Source organism: Sminthopsis crassicaudata, chromosome 1 (assembly GCF_048593235.1).
Source record: "Sminthopsis crassicaudata isolate SCR6 chromosome 1, ASM4859323v1, whole genome shotgun sequence".
Taxonomy (NCBI): domain Eukaryota; kingdom Metazoa; phylum Chordata; class Mammalia; order Dasyuromorphia; family Dasyuridae; genus Sminthopsis; species Sminthopsis crassicaudata.
In genome coordinates, this window is record NC_133617.1 from 453,796,274 (window position 1) to 453,812,667 (window position 16,394).

Here is a 16,394-nt window from a genome sequence, read left to right on the forward strand (position 1 = left end):
TATGTCAGTTACAGGACGAAATGGACAGTAGAACTTTACCACTAGAGGACCTCAGCCTCACTCTCTTAGAATTAGATAAGTCTAAAGACAAAATAAGAAAGAAGTTAAAAAGGTGAATAAATATTAGAAAATTTATATATGATCGATCTCTGGAGAAAATTGAATGAAGATAGAAAAAAAATATACATTTTTCTCAGCACTTACAGGCACCTACATAAAAAATGACTGTATTATGGCATAAAAACTTCACTGTCAAATGCAGAAAGATCATCCTTTTCAGATCATGATGCAATAAAAATTATATGCAATAAAGAGGTATGGAAAGATAGACTAAAACCTAATTGGAAATTTAAAAATCTTTAACAGTTTAATCCTAAAAATAATAATAAAGCATAGAAATAATTTTATCCAAGAGAATGATGATGATGACACAACATACCAAAACTCATAAGATGCAACAAAAGCAATTTTTAGGAGAAATTTTATATCTCTTAAATGTTTATATGAATAAAATAGAGATCAGTGAATTGGGCATGCAACTAACAAAGCTAGAAAAAGAACTTTTTTAAAAACCCAGTTAAATACCAAATTAGAAATTCTGAAAATTGAAGGACAGATTAATAAAATTGAAAGAAAACTATTAACAAAAAAGTTGGTTTTATGGAAAAAATAACATAAATAAAACTTTGGTTAATTTGATTAGAAAAAGGAAAGAAGAAAACCAAATTACTAGTATCAAAAATAAAAAGGGTGATTTCACCATCGATGAAGAGGAAATTCAAGCAATAATTGGGAACTATTTTGCCAAATTGTATGCCAGTAAACCTGGCAATCTTAAGTGAAATGTATGAATATTTATAAAAATACAATACTCATTTTAACAGAAGAGGAAATAAAATACTTAAAATCCATTTTAGAAAAAGGAATTGAACAAGCCATCAATGAAATCCCTAAGATTAAATTAAATTAAATCCCTAAGATATCTCCAGGGTCAGATGGATTTACAAGTGAATTCTACCAAACATTTAAAGAACAAGTAATTCTAATACTATATAAACAATTTGGGAAAATGGACAAAGAAGAAGTCCTGTCAAATTCTTTTTATGACAAAAATATGGTGTGTATTGATACCTAAACCAAAAAGAGCCAGAACAAAGAAAATTATAGATCAATTTCCCTCATGAATATTTATGCAAGAATTGTAAATAAAATATTATCAAAGAGATTATAGGAATTTATTAATAAGATACACTATGCCCGAGTGGGACTTATATCAGAAATGTAAGACTAGTTCAGTATCAGAAAAACTTTTGAAATAATTGACTATATCAATAACAAAACAGAAATCATATCAATAGATGTAGAAATCAAAATCTAGCCCTCATTTTTATTAAAAACACTAGAAAACATAGGAATAAATATTTTCCTTAAAATGATAAGCAGCATTTACCTAAAACCTTCAGCAAGCATATGTAATAGGGATAAGCTAAAAGCATTCTCACTAACATCAGAAACAAGGATGCCCATTATTACCATATTATTCAGTATATATTAGAAATGTTCGCTTAAGCAATAAGAAAAGAAAAAGAAATTGAAGGAATTGGAGTAGGGACCAAGGGGAAAAAAAAACATCATTTTTTGCTTATAACATATGATTTATTTAGCGAATCAACTAAACTATTTAAAATGACAACTTAGCCAAGTTGCAGGTTGTAAAATAAAATCACATAAATCATTGGCACTTTATATATTATCACCAAAGCCCAGCAACAAGAGAAAAAAAGAAATTCTATTTAATTGTAGACAATATAAAATATTTGGGAGTCTACTTGCCAAAATAAAACTAAGAACTTGTACAAACACAATTACAAAACACTTTACACACAAAGTCTGAACAATTGGAAAAATATAAATTGCTCATGGGTGGGCTGAGTTAATATAATAAAAATGACAATTCTACCTAAATTAATCTCCTTATTCAATATCATACCAAACTGCCCAAATAATATTTTAATGAGCTAGAAAAAATAATAACAAAATTCATCTGGAAGGAAAAAAGGTCAAGAATATTAAGGGAATTAATGAAAAAAAATGCAAAGGAAGGTAGCTTTACCTATACTAGACCTAAAACTGTATTATAAAATGACAGTAAAACTATTTGATTCTGTTAGTACATATTATATACAGATTTTTCTGAAAATTTCCTGATTCTTTAGTTACAATAAAAGATTTAAAATAAACAACATCCATTTTTCAGAGATAATAGATTGCACATTCTAAGTTTTGTAGTATTTACCTAATCGAATAAGAAATTATCCTCCTGTGAATGAAGTAGGGATTCTCCTAGTCTCCATAGTGTATTACATGAATAGAGGCAAGCTGTCAGCTACAACTTTTATTTATATTTTTAGAAAAGAAACTTCAGGGAGTAAACAAATATGTTCATGGTATGGTTTCTCAGAAGCATTTTATTTAATCAAAATAGTTTAGTCTCAGATTTTGCTACTGTGAACACACTAAGCTCTGCAACTTCATTGCATATCAGAAGGAACTAGACTACATCCTCTTCCTGTCTTCCCCCAGAGGAGGTTTTTTTAAGCTTTGAATCGGGATTGTTGTTAAAGGAAAATAAACTTTAATCTATACTAACCAATTATTTTCCCCTTTTCTGTAAAGTGATTTAAGTTGGATAGTTCTCAGATTTATCATGCAGTGTCTCTTTGTTAGCCATGCATTTACATTTGCTGTTAAAGTCATTTCATTCAAACTCCTCAACTAGGCATTTAAAACTTTTCATGGTTTGGTGCCAATTTAATTTCAGATTATTTTTCTTTTATCATCCTTCAGAAACATTGTTCAAATTACATTGGCTTCCTAGAACATGGCATTTCATTTCCTAATACTCTTTATGTCTTGAATAACTAATTTCTCTTAACTATGCCTGTTAGAATTCTTAGCTTCAAATCCTTAGGATGTGTGGGGAGTGTTTTCTGATTTCTCCAGCTTTTATTTCTCCAGCTTTCTCTTTCCTCACATTATCTTGGTTTTACTTTTTTGGGTTTTTTTGGTAATTTTTTCCCCCTAAATGTAAGCACATTAAGGGTAGAGACTTGTTTTATTTCGTCTTATGGCTTACACTTAGTAGATGCTTTGTGACATGTTTGTTGAATAAGATTGAGTTGAACCATTTTTTAAAAATGTATAAATAAGATATCTGGTTTACTAATTATTTCTATCATTAACATTGCATTTTAGCTGGATCTTTAAAGAAGATAATTTCAACAGTCATAGATATATGTGCCAATATAATTTCTATTGCAGTGTTATTGCTATCATTTCAAAAGTATGGTTTAAATTCTGTTTTTCCTTAAATTTGATGCCATATATCATTCTTGACTGAAGCAGATTTCCATATTTTGACCAAGTTTTAGGAAGCTAGAGATTTTTGTTTCTCATGACCATAACCCAAGTATATTATCTTCTTCCCTAAACTTGCTCTTTTTTTTTTGGCTTTACTATTTCTGCACATGGCAGCACAGTTTCCTGTTTCCCTCAGGAATTAGACTTAGATTCTTAGATCTATTTCCCTCATATTCATAAAATTTCATTACCAAATGTTGTATATTTGATTTCAATAACATTTCTTCCTCAGATTCCCAATATTACTACTCCCTGACAAGCTCTCGTTGCTATCCCAATGACTGCTGGCTTATAATATATATTCCCAGCTCCTCCCCTTTCTTTTTTACAATCTTTTCCTTATAAATTAATCTTTATTATCCTTAAAGTAGGTAATATAAGCATATTACTTGTACATACTTAAAAAAAAACCCAAACCAGTGATTCTTTGCTGTTAATCAAATTAAGAATCTCCATAATCTGATACTGCTCTACTTTTTCAGTCTTATTTCATACTATTCTATACTTAAAGCATAGGGAACAACTGAACCAAGGTACAGTTTATTTGATATAGAGAGGAATCCATCTTAACTGAAGTATAGAAGTATAAAAAATTGGAACTTTTATTAAAACACAAGCTTTGTTTTTCAACCTGTTAAAATCTCTTAATTTTTTAAATACCACTTCTTTGACAAAGCTTTCTGTATTTCTAATTCCTTACATATTTTTGATGAGACTTTTTTCAGTGATATTTACTAAGATTTTTTCCCTAATAAATTGCTTCTTATTCTAGCTGCACTGACTTTTCATGCAAAAACATTACATAATTGAGTCATTTGTCTTACCATTTGTGATTATCCCAAACTCCTGCTTCCTTAAAAATTCTTTTCCTATCCTTAGTTGTTTACTCTGATTTTTCCTTTTATATTTAGATTACTTATATACTTGGAATTTATTGTAGTATTTCATTTAAAATGTTGATCTAAGTACAGTTTCTGCCAAACTGGTTTCTGGGCTTCCTAATTGTTCTTTAATAGAAACTCCTTATCCCATTCATTAATATTCTTGGGTTCATTGAACACTAGGACTACTATATTAAGTTGTTTCTGAATCTTGTTTACCTTGCCAATTCCATTAACCAGTCTTTCTATTTTTAGATCTATACCAAATTGTTTTTATGGTTACTGTTTTTTAATATACTTTGAGATGTGATAATGTTAGAATGACCCCCTTAATTATAATTTTTAGATGATTTCTCTTCTGAATGTGCCTATTATATATTATTTTGTGTATATATGTATATGTATATATGGGGATATATTCCTGTGTATGTCATATTGAAAATTTTTAAATTAAAAATTAGTTTATATTAATAAAGGAAGTGACAACATTCTAGATAAAGCTCATTTTTCCTCTTGTATGTAGCAAGTAATGTGTGTTCTGCATACAGTAGGTATTTAATTGTTTTTAAAAGTGATTTCATGAAGAACATAAAATTATTACAGTGTCATTTACATTATAGTATCTAGCATAGCTTTTATACAGATTATATGTTTAATAAATATTTCTTGAATTGAATAAATAATTACTTTATTACAAACACAAGTTTAATGACTATCTAACTTTTAGAATAGAATTGTAAAGAATGAAAATCAGAATAAACAATTCTTCACTCTCAGAAAAAATTTGTCTCATGTACCAGAATTGTTATACTGAAAACAGATTATTTTTATTCATATAATTATATATTTAAAATGTAATTTAATATATTTAATTATAATCAACAATTTCTTTGTATCTAATATCTATTGATTGCTCTCATCTTTTCCTTATTTTTCTTAAATTTTCACTAGACTCACTACATTCCCTCAATCCTATATCTTTACATATCTTTTCTAGATCTTTCTTTCCTTTCTCAGTCAAACTCTTAGAAGAGTTAATAGAGGAAGGCAAATCATGTAGGGGAGTGATGACTAGAGAGGTGTTTTGGCAGTGTTGGTTTGGTTACTTTTTTTTTTTTAGAACCACAAATAGAAATGTGGGAAATGTGAAGGCTATGTAGGAAAAGAGAGATGGGTGAGAGAAGCCCAGCATTAAAAGAATTCTACAATGGGTATCAATCTGAGCCAGAAATGGAGAATGTCTGAGGTCCAGGGTCTAGGGCAAGAGTTTAGGATATTGTGTTGAAAACAGAAGATGGAACACAGTTGCATGGTCAGAAAGTTAAGTCAAGAAACATTTATTTACTCACTAACCATGTGCCAAGCACCATAGTATGCTCATAAATCACAAAATTTTCAAATAAACAAGTAGTTAAGGGATGTGTTGCTTAACTTTTCTCTGAATTTAACTCAGTAATTTTTAGTATATTTTTCTGATTTGTTTTAATAAGAGTTGCTAATACTTTAATTTTTAAAATTGCCTAGAATTTGCAAAAACTAGAAAAGCTTGAGCTTTTCAAGTAGTGGATAACAATTTTTTAAAAATTTTATTTATGTAACACCTACAATCTCAAGGTGTTTTCTATCTCTGAATCCATTTAATCTTCATGCTTTATAAAAGTAGAGGTTATTAGATCCTATTAAGAAAACATAAAGTTTAAATTGATCATGGACTTGGCCTCCTTTGTTCTAGATAGTCAACGTCTACAATTAGATTTACAGAAAATGGAACTCCTGGAGAGTAAAATGACAGAGGAACAAAGTTCTCTAAAATCTAAAATTCAGCAAATGACAAAAGATCTGGAGACATACAGTGATTTACCAGCTTTGAAATCATCAGGTGAAGAAAAGAAAAAGGTAACAAGGCAACATGGTTTTCTAAAATCAGAATCTTAATTGTTTCTAATTTCGCCAGCAATGTTCCCATGTAGATCTTCTAATATACACTATAAGTGTGTTGCTATAAATCCTTTTCTTACAATTATGGATTTCAAGCAGTAAAGGACCTTGAAAAATCATATAATCTAACGCCTTCATTTTACAAATGAAGAACCTATCTGACAATAGTTGCTATGAGCTTCAAATTACAAAAAAATGCACACTTTAAGCACTATATATGTTACTTATTGTTAGACGAAGCAAAAAGGAGAGTGGCTAATAAAGTAACAGAATTTGAATCTTTTTGAGTCTTAAATTAGCTTAAAGATGTTTCTTAGTTCATATTTTAATACATTACTAGATTGATTATTATTATTTTGCTGAGGCAATTGGGGTTAAGTGACTTGCTCAGGGTCACACAGCTAGGAGGTGTTAAGTGTCTGAGACCAGATGTGAACTGAGGTCCTCCTGACTTAAGGGCTGGTGCTCTCTTACTGCACCACTTAGCCACCCCACAAACCTGAGTTCAAATAGTAAAGAATTAGATTGGATATGAAAAAGTAAAACTGGAATCCAAAAAATTTAACTTTTTCCTATATATAGTTTATCTTCCTAATTAAAACACACACACACACACACACACATATTCATTGTACTCATAAATACTTGTTCAATAGTCACAAAAAAGAGAGGTAAGCTTTCTATCTGTGATCCTGGGCCACTAATGACATTACCTACTATGCATCATTTATTATAATAAATAATGAGAATACAAAGAAAGACAAAAACAGTTCGAGCCTTCAAGGACTTCATAGTTCTTTTATTTTTATTTTGATATGCATAAAATGAGTTTTGTTTCCTCATGCTTTCTAGTACAATTTTGAATTATGATGGTGATAATGAATATTCTGATCTTATTGGAAAAGTTTTTGTTTATCCATTAGAGAGAATTCTCACTTTTTATTTTAGATGGATGTTATCATTTTGAGAAAAGCTTCATTGATTCCTCTGCTTCCTAATAGTGGTGGTGGTGTTTTTTATAGGAATGAGTATTTTGTCAATTGACTTTTCTGCATCTATTGAAATAATCATATGATTATTGTTTATTTTGTTATTGATATGGACAGTTATTCTGTCTATAGTTTTCTTGATATTGAGCCAACCGAAAGGTTCCTGACAGAAATTCCACTTGGTCAAAGTGTGTGATATTTGTGATACATTGCTGTAATCTACTTTCTAGTGTTTTACTTAATTTTTTTGTAATAATATTCACTAGGAAAATTGGTCTCTATTTTTCTTTTTTTATTTTGAGTTTCTCTTGTTTAAGTATCAAGACATAGAAGCAATTTTCCTGTTTTTCCAAATGGATTACATAGTATTGGAATTAATTGATTTTTATAAAGATTTGGCAGAATTCACTTATAAATGCATCTGGTCCTGGGGTTTTTCTTTTTCAGAGATGGCGTTACTTAACTATTCTGTTTTATATTTTTATAAATATTCATCCTTTTTATATTGTTAGTTTTGTGGGCATATAATTGGAAAAAATAGCCTCTAATAATAGTTTTTATTTTATTTTCACTAGTTGTGAATTTTCCCTTTTCATTTTTGATGCTGGTTATTTTTTTAAAATAAAATTAGTTTAATAGTATATTTCATGTTTTTTGTCCTCATAAAACCATGTACAAGTTTAATTGAGTACCATGTCATAGGTATTTTTTACTTTCAATTTTATTAATCTTTCATTTTTCAAGATTAGTATTTGGTATTTCATTAGGTAATGTGTTGTTTTTTCTAGGTTTTATTGTTCTCCAGTTAAGTTGATCTGCTCTTTCTTTTGTTGATGTAAATATTTAAAGATTATAAATTATCCCTAAGTAGGTATCTCTGTTCTGAAAGCTTTTTATCCATACAGCTTGGAGACTTTAAATATATATATATATGTATGTATGTATGTATATAATTTTTCCAGTTACATGTAAAATAATTTGTTTTCAAAATTTTGAATTTCATATTCACTCCTTTTCCTTCTTCCCCAACCTACCCTCTGCCTATTGGCATATATGCAGCTATGCAAAACATTTCCATAAAAGTCAGGTTCAAAAGAAAACATAGATCTCCCCCAACCCCCCTCAAAAAAAAAAAACCCTTAAGAAAAATGAAGTTTTTAAATGAAGTTTAACAAAGTTTGCTTCAGTCTATGTTCAGTCCCAATCAGTTTTTTCTCTAGGTATAGACAGCATTTTTCATCATAACTCCTTCAGAGTAGTCTAAGATTGCTGAGAATAGCAAAGTTATTCACAGCTGATCATCCCATGACATTACTGTTATTTTGTAGATAGTCTATTTCATTTTTTATGAGTTCATAGCGAACTTTCCAAGTTTTTCTTAGAGCATCTTGTTCATTTTTTTTATAATAGCTTTTTATTTTTCAAAATATGTACAAAGATAGTTTTCAAAATTCACCCTTATAAAGCCTTGTGTTCCAAATTTTTCTCCTTCTCTCCCTATTCCTGCCTCCCCTAGACAGAAAATAATCCAAGAGACATTATGCATATTTCTACATTTATCATGATGCACAAGGAAAATCAGATCAAAAAGGAAAAAAAAATGAGAGAAAAAAAGAATAGCAACAAAAATGGTTAAAATATGATCCACATTCGAGCCCCATAATCCTTTCTCTAAGTGCAGATAGCTCTTTCTGTCACAAGGCTACTGGAATTGGCCTGAATCACATCATTATTGAAAAGAGCCAAGTCCATCACAGTTGGATCATCACATAATAATGTTGTTGCTATGTACAATGTTTTCTTGGTTCTACTCATTTCACTCAGCATTAGTTGACATAAATTTTTCCAGGCTTTTCTGAGATCATCCTACTCATCATTTCTTATAGAACAATAATATTCCATAACATTTCATATATGATAACTTATTCAGCCATTCCCCAATTGATGGGCATCCATTCAGTTTCCAGTTCTTTGCTACTCCAAAAAGAACTGCTACAAACATTTTTGCACATGTAGTCCTTTTCCCTGTTTATGATCTCTTTGAAATAAAAGCCCAATAGAGACACTGCTATAGATCAAAGGATATTGACAGTTTGATAGCTTTTTGGGCATAGTTCCAAATTGCTCTCCAAAATGGTTGGATCAGTTCACAACTCCACCACCAGTGTATTAGAGTCCCAGTTTTCCCACAGCCCCTCCAACATTTGTCATTATTTTTTCCTGTCATCTTAGCCAATCTGAGATCTGTGTAGTGGTACTTCAGAGTTATCTTAAATTGCATTTCTCTATAAACAAATAATGATAATCAATAGACTTTTTTTTCATATGACTAGAAGTGGCTTTAATTTTTTCATCTGAAAATTGTCTGTTCATATCCTTTAGCCATTTATCAATTAGAGAATTGCTTGTATTCAGGTAAATTTCAATCAGTTCTCTATATATTTTAAAAATTAGACCATTATCAGAACCCTTGGATGTGAAAATTTTTCTCCAGTTTTTTGTTTTTCTTCTAATCTTGCATGCATTGGTTTTGTTTGTACAAAATCTTTTAAATTTAATATAATCAAAATTATTTATTTTGCATATCTTATTGTTCTCTAGTTCTTCTTTAGCCATAAATTCCTTCCTTCTCTACAGATCTGTTTTTCTAATTTGCTTATAGTATCTCTCACCTTTTATGTCTAAATCATAAACCCATTTTGAATTTATCTTGTTATAGGGTGTTAGGGGTTAGTTTAAAATGCCTGGTTTCTGCCAATTCTATTTTTCAATCTTCCCAGCAATGTTTGAGTGTGTTTGTTCTTAAGCCTGAAGCTGAAGTTTCTGGGTCTAATCAATTGTGTCTTGTGCTCCACTATTCTATTTCTTAGTCAGTACCAAATGGTTTTGATGACCACTGCTTTATAATATAATTTTAGGTCTGATAGGGCTAGGTTCCTTCATTTACATTTTTTGCATTAATTCCCTTGGAATTCTTAACCTTTTGTCCTTCCAGATGAATTTCATTATTGTTTTTTCTAGCTCTATAAAGTAAGTTTTTGGCAGTTTGGTATGGCACTGAATAAGTAGATTAATTTAAGAATTGTCATTTTTATTATATTAGCTCAATATACCCATGAACACTTGATATTGTTCCAACTATTTAGCTCTAACGTTGTGTGAAAAGTGTTTTGTAATTGTTTTCATATAGTTCCTGACTTTGTCTTGGCAGGTAGACTCCCAAATAATTTTATATTATCTACTTTTTTTTTTTTTAATGGAATTTCTCTTTCTATCTTGCTCTACTGGACTTTGTTGGTAACATATAGAAATGCTGATGATTTATGTGGACTTATTTTGTATCCTGGAACTTTGCTAAAGTTGTTAATTGTTTCTAGTAGTTTTTAATTGATTCCTAGGATTCTGTAAGTATATCATCTCCAAGAGTAATAATTTTGTGTCCTCATCACCAACTCTAATTCCTTCAATTTCTTTCTGTTCCCTTATTGCTAAAGCTAACACTTCTAATATGTTGTTGAATAATAATAGTATTAATGGGCAACCTTTTTCACCCTGATCTTACTGGGAATTTTCCTAATTTATCCCGTTTACATATAATGCTTACTGTAAGTGCTACATTATCATTTTAAGTTTTTAATTGGAATGGGCGTCAAATGCTTTTTCTGCATCTATTGATATAATTTTGGTTATTGATAGTCAATTATGATAATAGTTTTCCTGAAGTTGGATCAGCCCTGAATTCCTAGTATAAATGCTGCTTGGTCATAATGTATTATCCAGATGATAACTTGCTGTAATCTCTTTGATAATATTTAATTTAAGAGTTTTGGATTGATATTCTTTAGGGAAATTGGTGTATAATTTTCTTTCTCTGTTTTGACCCTTTCTGGCTTAAGTATCAGCACCATATTTGTGACATAAAATAAATTTGGTACGACTCTTTCTTCTCCTATTTTTTCAAATAGTTTGTATAGTTTTAGAATTGTTCTTTAAATGTTTGATAGAATTCACCTGTAAATCCATCTGACCTTGAAGATTTTTTCCTAGAGAGTTCATTAATAACTTGTTCAGTTTATTTTTCTAAAATAAGACTATTTTAATAATTTATTTCTTCCTTTGTTAATCTATGTTATATATATATATATATATATATATATATATATATATATATATATATGTATTTATCCATTTCACTTAGATTATCCTATTTATTGGCATATGACTAGGCAAAATAGCTCCTAATTATTGTTTTAATTTTTGGTGATGGTAAGTTCACTCTTTTCATTTTTGACACTGTTAATTTGATTTTCCTTTTTCTAATTAGATTAACTAAAGTTTTATTTACTTTGGGGGTTTTCATAAAATCAACTCCTTAAATTTTGTAATAATTTTTTTACTTTCAATTTTATTAATCTCCCCTTTTATTTTCAGAATTTCAAATTTGGTATTTGATTAGGGGGACATTTGTTCTTTTTCTAGCTTTTTTAGTTGCATGCCCAATTAATTTATCCTCTCTTTCTCTATTTTATTCATGTAAGCATCAAGATATATAAAATTTCCCCGAAGAACGATGGCTGCATCCTATAAATTTTGGAATGTTATCTCATTATTGTGATTCTCTTGGAGGAAGTTACTGATTATTTCTATAATTTGTTGTTTCACCCACTTGTTCTTTAAGATTGGATTATTTAATTATCCAATTAATTTTTGGTCAGTTTTTCCATGGCCCTTTATTACATCATGATCTAAAAATGATTCATTTACAATTTCTGTCTTTCAGCATTTGACTGTGGCATTTTTATGCCCTAATACATGATCAGTTTTTGTGTGCCACATAGCACAGAGAAAAAGTATTCCTTTCTGTCCCCATTCAATTTTGTCCAAAAATCTATCATACCTAATTTTTCAAAAATTCTATTTAAATCCTTAACTTCTTTCTTGTTTATTTTGTGGTTAGAATTATCTAGTTAAATTCCCCACTAGTACAGTTTTGCTGTCTATTTCTTCTTGCACTTCTCTTAATTTTTTCTCTAAGAATTTGGATGATATATCACCAGATACATATATTTTTAATATTGATATTACTTCATTGTCTTTGTTACCTTTATCAAGATGTAGATTCCTTCCTTATCTCTCTGAATTAGATCTATTTTTGTTGAACTGAGCTCAGGATCACTATCCTTGCTGTTTTTTGTTTTTTTATTTTTTACTTTAGCTAAAGCATAATAGGTTCTGCTCCAGCCTTTTGCTTTTATTCTGTATGTTTCTCTCTGTTTCAAATGTATTTTTTGTAAACAACATATTATGGCAATTTGGCTTTTAATCCAGTCTGCTATCTGTTTCTGTTTTATGGGAGAGTTCATCCCATTCACATTCACAATTAAAATTAATAGTTATTTCCTGCCATCCACTTTTCCCAAGATATGTTTTTTCTCTTCTTTCTCCCTTTCTGTCTTCACTAGTGTTTTGCTTTTGACCACTACTTCCCTCAATCTGCCCTCTTTTGCTAAACCCCTTGTTAAAACCCCTCCCAAATTTCTTGTCTCTTTTCCCTTCTACTTCTGCTTTCCTATCTATTTGCCTCCCCCTTCCTTTCTCCTTATCCTTCCCATTTCTTTGTAGATTGAGACAAGTTTCTCTATAAAACTAAATAAGTATGATGGCTCTTTGAGCCAAATCAGGTGAGATTAAAGTTCAAACAATACTATCTACTCCTTCTTTCCCTCAACTTTAATAGTTGTTTTTTTTTTACCCCATTTTATCTCCCCTTTCTTCTTCTATGACAATCCTTTTTCACCCCTACTTTCTTTTTTATATAGCACATTATTATACCAATACCCTCTGTGTGTTGTGTATATGTGATAAAAACATATTTTCTCATATAGAGATGTAAATATTTTAACCTTTTTTTAAAAAGAGGGATTTTTTTCCTTTCCTGTTACCTTCTTATGCTACTCTTAAGTTCTGTGTTTGAAGATTAAATTTTCCATTCAGCTCTGGTCTCTTTAAAAATAATCGAAAATCCCCTATTTCATTGAATGTCCAACTTCTTTCTTTGAAGGAAAATGCTGTTTTGCTGGGTAATTGATTCTTGGCTGCAGTCCAAGCTCCTTTGCCCTCTGGAATATCATATTCTAGACCTTTTGATCCTTTAAAGTAAAAGCTGCTACTACTAGCTCATGAGTAATCTTGATTGTGGTTCCCTGATACTTTTAATTGTTTCTTTCTGGATGCTTGCGGTATTTTCTCCTTGATCTGATAATTCTGGAATGTAGCTATAATATTCCTTGGAGTTTTCATTTTGAGGGTCTCTTTCAGGGGGTGATTGGATTCTTTCAAAGGCTATTTTATCCTCTGGTTCTAGGACGTCAGGGCAATTTTCATAATTTCTTGAAAGGATGTTGTCTAGGTTTTTTTTTTAAATTGTAGCTTTCAGGTAGCCCAATAATTCTTAAATTGTTTACTGGATCTGTTTTCCAGGTCGGTAGTTTTTCTAATGAGTTATTTTAAATTTTCTTTTATTTTTTCTTTTTGTTTTTGGTTTTGACTGATGTCATTGAGTCATTCACTTCCATTTGTCCAATTCTAATTTTCAGTGCATTATTTTCTTTAGTTAGACTTTTTTTTTTTTCAATTATACTTTTAAAAAAGTTTTTTTGGTTCAATGGATTTTTTTTCCAATTTTATCAATTCTGTTTTTTAAGGAATTGTTTTCTTTTCCATTTCACCAAATCTATTTTTAAGAAGTAGTTTTCTTCAGTATATATTTTTCCCCATTTCACCAAATGTATTTTTCGGAAAACTGTTTTCTTCAGTCAGTTTCTATATTTCCTTTTTCAAACTCTCCTGCAAAGCTCTCATTTCCTTTACCCATTTTTCTTCTAATTCTCTTTTAAGATCCTTCTTTGAATTCTTCCAAAAATTGAATTCAATTCCAAGAATTCAAGAATTGAGCTGGTGACCAGTTCATATCACCTTTTTGAGGCTTTGTATGGAGTTGTTTTGCTTTCAATGTCCTCAGGGTTTGAGTTATGTTCTTCCTTGTCTCTGTAATAACTATCTATGCTCAGAGCTCTTTTTGCTTTTTTTATTCATTTTTAAAGGTTGAGGAATGCTCCTAGGACACAGGAGAGATTGTCTCTACACATTAACAGGGTTTTCACAATGTGCTGGTGGTGCTGCTGGCTTACACGCTGTGCTCAGTTCACCTAGCCAAGTCTTGTCTATTAGGTAAAGGTTCAAAGGCTCATTATTTGCACTGGAAGTCTCACACCTAGTCTGCTGATCCACTGGCCTTCTGAACCAGAACAGAGTAGCCAACATTGCTGTACTTTGGCTAAGAGGAGACTGGCACTGTATTTCACAGGTTCTCTCCTCCTGGGGTCTTCTGCACCACACCTGTATTGGACCACATCTCCCCTCCTCCCTGCCCAACTGAGACAGACCTTTTCTGAAGTCCTTCCATGATATCTTCCACTGGAAATTTGTTACACTTCAAATATTTGTGGGTTTTATCACTCCAAAATTCATTCATAGGGTTGATCTAGTGTTGATTCTGAGGGAAGCCAGGAAAAGCTCAGGCAAAATCCTGTCTATTCTCTGCCATCTTAGCTTCACCTCTCACTCATAATTTCTTCTAGAACAATAGTATTCCATCACATACCACAATTTATTCAGCCATTCTCTCTCAATTAGTTGTTAGGGCATGGACATCCTCTCAAACCCTTTTTCTTTTTTTTTTTTTTTTTAATCTTATTTGGGATTCAAGACTGGCAGTGGTTTTTTTAGATCAAAGGATTTGCATGATTTTATAGCTCTTTGGGCCTAATTCACAACTTTTGATTATTTAGGAATGGCTTTTAGTATAGTTTTTTTTTAATTCCCTATTTGTTATAATAAACTTGAAAAACATCAACCAATAGCATTTTCTTATACAAAGGAAAACAGAAAAAAAAAAAAAAAGAGCTATTTACTTTACAGCTTCTTTTCTTTCCCTTGATATTTGAAATGGAACTTCCAATACTTCCCTACTACTTTGTGTAGTAGGCTTCTTTATTCTTTTAAGCTTCTTTATATTCTCTTCCTTTTTCTTAAATTGTTCATTGATTTTCTCTTTTCTGTATTTCTTTATTTTTTTGGTATCACTATTTTTTTAAGGTTAGAGGTGACAGATGTGTTTTAAAGATGTAATAGCAAAGGAACTAGTAGAGAGATGAAAAATGAGAATAATGGAAGGATAATTAAGGTTGTAATCTGATAGAGAAGATGAGAAGAAATGAATTTAAGATCATAAGAAGGAACACTTTATTGTAAGAGACTAGGAGAATAGGAGAAAGTGGTAAATGATGTACAGGAATTTTGAGATTAAAAAAAGATAAAATTAAGCCTGTGCCCAATGTCTCACTTTTTGTAGTAAAAGGTAAATGGAGGGGTTGTGTGGAAAGGGAAAGTGTGAAAAGTTTAAGAAGAGAGAAACATTTGGAAAAGCTCTTATCATAAATGAAATAGAAAATAATAACAATATTACCTCGGTCAAATGAGGGCCCAGATGAAGTTTAATAATATAAACTTATCCAATGTGACTTCCAGCTCAAGGTAAAGGTTTGACAAGAGATGCCAAAGATATGAGTTTAAGAAATTATAGAGATGCCTCTTCTAATAACTGATCCTTATGGTATCTTGACCCATCATATTGTTAAGGGGTTATTGTCAGAAGAAATGTCATTTTTTTTATTATTAAGAAAATGGAGGATAGTTAATTGTGTTAATTGTGAGATCAAATTCAGATCCTATGTGTGAGTAAAGTACAGTTTAGTTGTATGTTGTGGGATTTGAAGATGTTGATGAATTGGGAAACTGGAGATTTTGAGGGAACTCCAGCATGAATTTTAAAATCATCTAATACAAGGGCAAGATTTGGAGACAGTGACTTTTTCCTTGAGAAAGGAAGGAAAGTGGTCTGGAAACCAGTATACAGTAACCACCATATTTGAAAAGTATGATGTTCTTATTTGGGTTTTCTGGAGGTCTCTGGGGCAGCCTTCTTTTCAGTTCAAGTAATCACCACAAGAGTAGCCAAGGGTTAAAGTCCAAATCCTTTATTATCTCTTTCAAAGTCTTGTCTCCTTTCCTGGGGCCCGGGTAGCTTTCTTAAAGGCTTTCTAGA

At 30.6% G+C, this 16,394-nt stretch overlaps 1 protein-coding gene across 21 annotated transcripts in view; it reads left to right on the forward strand.

Moving 5' to 3' along the window:
* IFT74 (intraflagellar transport 74) overlaps positions 1 to 16,394 on the forward strand; it is a 177,004-nt gene that overhangs the window by 144,370 nt on the left and 16,240 nt on the right. For 15 of the 21 annotated variants that reach the window (XM_074280775.1, XM_074280771.1, XM_074280781.1 and 12 more), the window contains one exon: positions 6,034 to 6,197. The exons of 3 other annotated variants lie outside the window; for them this stretch is intronic. In XM_074280775.1, coding sequence (XP_074136876.1) covers positions 6,034 to 6,197 — 164 coding nt within the window. The remainder of the gene's footprint in view (positions 1 to 6,033; positions 6,198 to 16,394) is intronic. 3 more of the 21 variants (XR_012484573.1, XR_012484574.1, XR_012484575.1) reach the window with 1 other exon arrangement.